We start from the raw sequence: 7,215 nt of genomic DNA, 5'->3' as shown, positions 1-7,215 counted from the left end.
TAAACTTGGGAAGCTATTATTTTTTATACCATGCCTTTGTTCTTTGACATCTCCTCCCATGTGAAGGAAATTAATATAATTCCCTTCCAAAAGCCTACATTTTGCATCCAAGGAAAAGGAATACACAAGCAGTGAAACAAGATACAATTAATATTTCCACAGATTAAATAGGTCTGTGTTGTCTCTTGCTTCAGGACAGTCCCTTTTAACTTTTTTTTTTTTTTAAGTAATCTCTACACCCAGCATGGGGCTTGAACTCACAATCCTGAGATCAAGAGTCATATGCTCTACCAACTGAGCCAGCCAGGCACCACAGGACAGTCCCTTTTAACGCCAATTCTTGTGGTGGCTTTTTGATATACTTTTTAAACAAAAAGCATTTATTCAGAGTACTAGTCTTACATTGCCCAAGAGGGGAAGCAGAGAGAGGCAGATGCCTTTTAGTGAAAAATGTGAGAGGAGCCCCAATGATGACATTTTGACATTTTTTTAAATGTTTAGTTATTTTTGAGAGTCAGAGAGAGAGAGACAGAGCGTGAGCATGGGAGGGGCAGAGAGAGGGAGATACAGAATGAGAAGCAGCCTCCAGGCTTCAAGCTGTCAGCACAGAACCCGATGTAGGGCTCAAACTCATGAGCTGTGAGATCATGACCTAAGCTGAAGTTGCATGGTTAACTGACTAAGCCACCCAGGCGCCCTGACATTTTTACATTTTAAAAATGTTTATTCATTTTTGAGAGAGAATGTGAGCTGAGGAGGGGCAGAGAAAGAGGGGGACAGAGGATCCTAAGCAGGCTTTGTGTTGACAGCAGTGAGCCAGATGCGGGGCTTGAACTCATGAACTGTGAGATCATGACCTGAAGTCAGACACTCAACCAACTGAGCCACCCAGGTGCCCCTGACTTGTTGACATTTATGCCATTCTGTCAAGTATGGGGTTCAGAATCAGACTTAATTTGGTAAAATAAGTAATGTGATGTTTCACACATCACCATGGTGGTATTAGATTCATATCCAAACACAAGTCATTATTTTTCCTCTATAATATCAATTTAACTGCTTCATAATATTTTTAGCTAGGGAATAATTATTTCCTTATTTTATTAGCTATTTGAGAGAAAGTAGGCAGTTCGCAATTTTTTTCCTACTTTGAGCAATATTGAAATACTTGTAGCTAAATCTTCACACAGATCCTCAATTATTTCCTTAGCATAAATTTCCAGAGGCATAATTACTGCCTTGAAAGAATGGGTCAAATTTTAAGGCTTTTGATATGAGTTGTGAAAGAGTCCATTAGAAAGACTGAAGCTCATCGTAAATGACGGAAAACACCCTCTTGGAAGGTACTTCGAGTAAATAAAAATGGAACATGTCTTATTTTGCTAGGGTTTCCATAACAAAATACCACAGAATGGTGGTACCTTAAACAATTAAAATTTCAAATTTAATTTTAACTTAAAAACAAAACAGGTGGGGCGCCTGGGTGGCTCAGTGGGTTAAGCGTCAGACTCTTGATTTCTGTTCCAGGTCATGATCTCATGGTTAGTGAGTTGGAGCCCTGTGTCAGGCTCCATGCTGACAGCGTGGAGCCGGCTTGGGATTCTCTCTCTGCATTCCCCCTCCTACCCTCCCCCCATCCTTTTTTTTCTAGGTATAATTTAGGTACAGTAAAATATACCTTTTTTAGTGTGTAGTTCTAGGAGTTGTGTAACCACCATGTTCAATTATGTTACTGTAATCAAGCTTACAAGAGTGATGGAAATGTCTAAATTTCTTATATATATATATATATATATATATGTATATATATATATAATTTATTTATTTAATGTTTATTTATTTGAGAGTGAGAGAGCAGGAAGAGGGGCAGAGAGATAGAGGGAGAGACAGAATCCCACGCTGTCAATGCAGAGCTCGACAAAGGGCTCAAACTCACTAACTGTGAGATTATGACTTGAGTCTAAATCAAGAAGTTGGGTGCTTAATTGACTGAGCCACTCAGGTGCCCCTAAACTTCAGTTATATTTTTAATTTTTGTTTTGTTTTTGAAGGCTAAGGCACTGGTAAGCAAGGTAAAGCCAGGAAACAAACTCAGGCAATTACCTGAAAGGTAAAATAAAAAAAAATTTTCCTTCTTGAATGCTCTGAGGGGTAGGAGATTGACTACATCATTTAAGTGTTTGTATAACACTGCTTATTCATCCCCAACTTTACCAATCTACTCTCCAAAAAGAGTGTAACATCCCAATTACCTTGCACTTACCCTGGCTTCATAATGTCTCTCAAACAGGATTGTGTTGCCTCCCATCATCCCCTAAGTCCCTTCTGTGAGTAAGGTTTTTAACCAGACAAAAGCGTCTCTGAAGCTTTCCTCTTCAAGAGAAATTAACCCCATAATGGATTCCTAATTAGGTGGTATGGAGGATTATTTTTTGAAACAATGTAGGACAGATCTGTTACTTTGGAATTTACAGTTTAGATGGGAAAATAAGTTATGATCTTATTCTTTCCTTCAGAAATTCATCTTTTACTGTTGTAACTTTGTGTGTGTGTGTGTGTGACTCTAAAATTTATTTCTAAAGGTCTAATCTTTCATATGAGCTGTAGTCTTGGGCAGCCCAGAAAACAGTGCCCTATAAATATCCCATATCACCTTAAACATTAACAACTCAGTTCATCATCTCCCCTACTCCCTCTAGAACACTTTCCTTTCTTAGTTTGTCAGGCTGCAATTTTAGTTGTTCCAGATTTCAAACACAGGAATGCTTTTGTTTTCCTCATTCTTTATCATCAGTCAGTTAGCAAATCCTGACATACCTGAATTGTTTTTGTGTGTGTGTTTTTTTTTTTGTAACAAATATGTAATAGCTTCCTACTGTCCTCTTAATCAGAAGCACACTGATCACCTAACAGGCTATATATCATTCTTTTTTCCTTTAATTTACTTATTTTGAGAGAGAGGGAATGAGCATGTGCGATTGGGGGAGGGGCAGAGAGAGAGAGAGAGAGAGAGAGAGAGGGAGAGAGAGAATGAATCCCAAGCATGCTCTGCGGGGCTCCAACTTCTGAACCATGAGATGCTGACCTGAAATCAAGAGTCTGAGGCTTTACCGACTACCATTTTTATTGTCTGCTTTTCCCCAGTAGAATGTAAGCTCTTGTGAGGGCTCTGTTGACTGCCATCCATATTCCCAGCATCTGGTATATTTGTTAGATAAATTGAGCATTTACTATGTACTAGGCACTGTGAGTTTGCATATGGAATCTCATTTAATTTTTACCACACAGGGGAGTGTTTTATTGTTTTGATTTTCAGATAATAAAACTGGTTACATTTTTAAAAAAGGTTAAGTGACTTGCCCAATATCTAGTGCCAGACTCGTTTTGTTCTCAAGCCTTCAAGCTTATCTATATGCCTTTGCAATAATATTTAAGCTACTTAATCTAAATTTCAAGGCATTCCATAATATCAAGGACTCTAAACCTATCTTACCAAAGACGGTTTTCTATCAAAAACCTCTTGCTTCAAACTACCTATTGTACCTTGAACCTTATATAGTTTTCCTCTATTTTGCTCATGTAAAGTTCCTGTAGAAATTTTATCTAGCCTTTGAATCAGAGATGGAGCGCAAGTTCCGCTTTTCACACCATTCAATCCTGAATACTCCAGGATGCAGTGAGGAATTCCTTTTCTTCAGGAAGTACCACATGGTTTTGGGGGCTCTTGGTCATGTAATGTCTCATACTATGTCCTATTCCTTGTATCTTGCTTGACACAAAGGTTCGATACATGGAAGCCTTGGTAATTTGCTTGCATTTTCACCTGAGGGTAGGTAAGGTAGTTCCCAGGGGTGCGCGATATTTATGTATGGTATCCTCCGACACCCGGTTGTAAAATACCTTCAAAAAGCTAACGTTTTTGTTGGGAAGGAAGCATCGCATAGGTCACAGAAGCATAAAACGATGTGTTCCTGAAGTAAAATGAAAATGTCAGCTGTGGGAGTACGCTAAGGGAGGCAGAGCAGGGCGTCGGGAAGGGCTTCAAGGCCGGCCGCAGGGTGGCGGGGGGTCTCGCGCGACGCCGCGGTCAGGAATCGCAAGCGCTTCTAGCACGTCGCTGTCCTTCACCTGGCCCCGGGCTCGCTTTTGCGACGGGCCACGTGCCAGTGTTTAACTGCACGTCGGTGCGTCAGTGAACGGTTAATAACCGCCTTTCCCTCCCAGGCCTCTACCCTCCATCTTTGTGCGGACAGGGGGGCGGGGCGGCGAGGATGCCAGGTGTAGCGGCCCGGTAGAAACGCGGCGGGTAAATCCAAGCCCCCAACCCCAACAGTCAAGTTTTCAAAAAGCCCGCGCGTGGCGCCCCAGGACGCATCCGTTGGGAACGACCCGCAGCGCGCCCCCGCTCACCCCCACTCCCAAGCCCAGGGCGGGGGCAAGGCGTCGGGTGGCAGACAGGTCCCCCACACAGGGGGCGCCGGGGCCAGCGCGCACTGGGGAGCGCGCCCGTCCAGCCGCGGCCGAAAACGGAAGTGGGCGCGAGCGGATCGCGATCATTGGCTGAACTGACATGTCTCTCAAGGGGCTGGCGCGAACGCCACTGCGGAGTTGGGCGAGGGGATACGGCTAGGGGAGGGGGGAAAACACTGGGAACAGCCGCGGGGCTGGGAGGAAATGAATTGCGGAGGTGCGCGGGGAGCCGGGAGAGTCCCCGGTCAGGGCACACGGGGGAGCCAGGGAGTGAGAGCGGGGCTGTAGAGGCGGTGGCGGGAGCAGCGCAGGCCGAGGGCTTGAATCGACCGCGGAGGGCGGGGAGTCCGTGACCGAGAGCGGCGCTGCGGCGCGGTAGGCGGGACTAGAGGGAGCCACGCAGGGATTGGCGGGCAGTGCTAGGCTGCCGTACGTCGGCGGTGACGCACGCCTCGGGGAGGGTGCGCGCGCGTTCAGCGGCCTCTTTGTGTGGTGCCCAGATAGGGGAGCGGAGGTGGCGGTGGCGGTAGCGGTAGCGGCAGCCCTGGTTGTCTTCCAGTCTCCTCGGCTCGCCGTCTAGCCGGCACCTCTCCCCTCCCTCCCCCTTCCTCTTTTCCTCCTTCCCTCCCCTTCCCTTTTTCCCTTCCCCGTCGGTGACCGGCGGTGGCGGCTCCAGCAACAGCTGGGCCCAAGCTGTGAGGAGGCCTTAGCCAACGATAACGGCGACGGCGAAACCTCGGAGCTCGCAGGGCGGGGGGAAGGCCCGGGCCGTGGAGATGGAGAATTCCCAGTTGTGTAAGCTGTTCATCGGCGGCCTCAATGTGCAGACGAGTGAGTCGGGCCTGCGCGGCCACTTTGAGGCCTTTGGGACTCTGACGGACTGCGTGGTGGTGGTGAACCCCCAGACCAAGCGCTCCCGTTGCTTCGGCTTCGTGACCTACTCCAATGTGGAGGAGGCCGATGCCGCCATGGCCGCCTCGCCCCATGCCGTGGACGGCAACACGGTGGAGCTGAAGCGGGCGGTGTCCCGGGAGGATTCGGCGCGGCCCGGTGCCCACGCCAAGGTTAAGAAGCTCTTTGTCGGGGGCCTTAAGGGAGACGTGGCCGAGGGCGACCTGATCGAGCATTTCTCGCAGTTTGGCACTGTGGAAAAGGCCGAGATTATTGCCGACAAACAGTCCGGCAAGAAGCGTGGCTTCGGCTTCGTGTATTTTCAGAATCACGACGCGGCAGACAAGGCCGCGGTTGTCAAGTTCCATCCGATCCAGGGCCATCGCGTGGAGGTGAAGAAGGCCGTCCCCAAGGAGGATATCCATTCCGGTGGGGGCGGAGGCGGCTCCCGGTCCTCCCGGGGAGGCCGAGGCGGCCGGGGTCGCGGCGGTGGTCGAGACCAGAACGGCCTGTCTAAGGGCGGCGGCGGCGGTTACAACAGCTACGGTGGTTACGGCGGCGGTGGCGGTGGCGGCGGCTACAACGCGTACGGAGGCGGAGGAGGCGGTTCGTCCTACGGTGGAAGCGACTACGGTAACGGCTTCGGCGGCTTCGGCAGCTACAGCCAGCACCAGTCCTCGTACGGGCCCATGAAGGGCGGCGGCGGCGGCGGTGGCGGTGGCAGCAGCTGGGGAGGTCGCAGTAACAGTGGACCTTACAGAGGCGGCTATGGCGGTGGGGGTGGTTATGGAGGCAGCTCCTTCTAAAAAAAAAATCTAAAAATGCCTGGGAGTGGCTATAGGGGTAGCTCTTTTCAACAACCCAACTAGGGTCAACTCCTGAGTTCCTTCCTCTCCCACCGCCTTCCCCATTTTGCCCTTGGGGGAGCCGCTTCTATGGCTGCTTATCCTTGGGGGTGTTGCCCTATTTGCCTGCCACCTCTCTTGTCTCTCCCTCTGAAGATGGACTCGGCCCCACATACACATTTTTGTGTTACAGTCATTGATGGACTCTATTTTTTTATTATTACTTGGACCTTGGTCGTTTTTATACTAGCAAAATGTCTTGTTTTAATTTGTGTTTTTTGGGGGGGAGGGAGTGAACTTGCTGATTCTGTAGCAAAACCGGGGCGGGGGTTGGGGTGGGGGGGTAGTTTACTTTGTTGTAAGGACTTGATACCTGGCTACAGCGTTTTCTATGAAATCTACTTGGATCCCATGCCTGAAATTTGGAAGCATATGTACAAAAATCATTTTTACGTTTTATTTTTAATAAATCATTGTGTTTGACCGTATATGTCTAACATTTTTTTTCTAGGATCCATTCCGTACCGTTTTAAGGGATATTAAAAATTTTTCGTGTTAACTCTTAATTCTTGATGTGTACTTAGAGAAACTTTTAAAAGGTCCTTTGGTGGGTTGTTTTTTTGTTTTTGTTTTTGTTTTCTGTTGCCCTTCTAGTGACATGTTGAATTTTAAACCTTACAGGCAAAACTTTTGAAGTGGTGGATGTAGCTTTTTAAAATCTTTAAAGTTTCTGTGCATCCATCTCTTGTACTAAGCGATTTCCTTATCATCTTGACATGGTTGGTCACTTCTTTCTATGAGAATTTACTTCAAAGTATGTACTGTGTAGCTCGAAAGAAATAGTTTGTGTTAAGCATGTGTTTTCATTCATATAAACTGTTTAAAAATTTTCAGATGGCCTAGTTTCATCCCTCTTACTGGTTTGTCTGTAATGAATGGTTACAAATAAGGGTTATATTTTACCCTTAAACTAAATGCATTTTTGTATTTTCAGAGCAGATTTAAACGT

The 7,215-nt window shown here is 47.1% G+C and overlaps 1 protein-coding gene across 1 annotated transcript; it reads left to right on the top strand.

Annotated features, from left to right (window-relative positions):
• Positions 1–4,962: 4,962 nt before the first annotated feature.
• On the top strand, positions 4,963–6,530 carry HNRNPA0 (heterogeneous nuclear ribonucleoprotein A0). Its single transcript, XM_047085045.1, has one exon. The coding sequence runs from the start codon at positions 5,247–5,249 to the stop codon at positions 6,165–6,167; it is 921 nt and encodes a 306-aa protein (XP_046941001.1). The 5' UTR covers positions 4,963–5,246; the 3' UTR covers positions 6,168–6,530.
• The last annotated feature ends 685 nt before the right edge of the window (positions 6,531–7,215 follow it).

This window comes from Lynx rufus, unplaced genomic scaffold (genome assembly GCF_022079265.1).
Source record: "Lynx rufus isolate CCGP_SWC_20201006 ecotype Redwood Valley unplaced genomic scaffold, mLynRuf1.p SCAF_1, whole genome shotgun sequence".
In the NCBI taxonomy this organism is placed as follows: Eukaryota; Metazoa; Chordata; class Mammalia; order Carnivora; family Felidae; genus Lynx; species Lynx rufus.
Note: the sequence above shows the minus strand (reverse complement) of the source record. Positions and strands in the feature narration are given on the sequence as shown.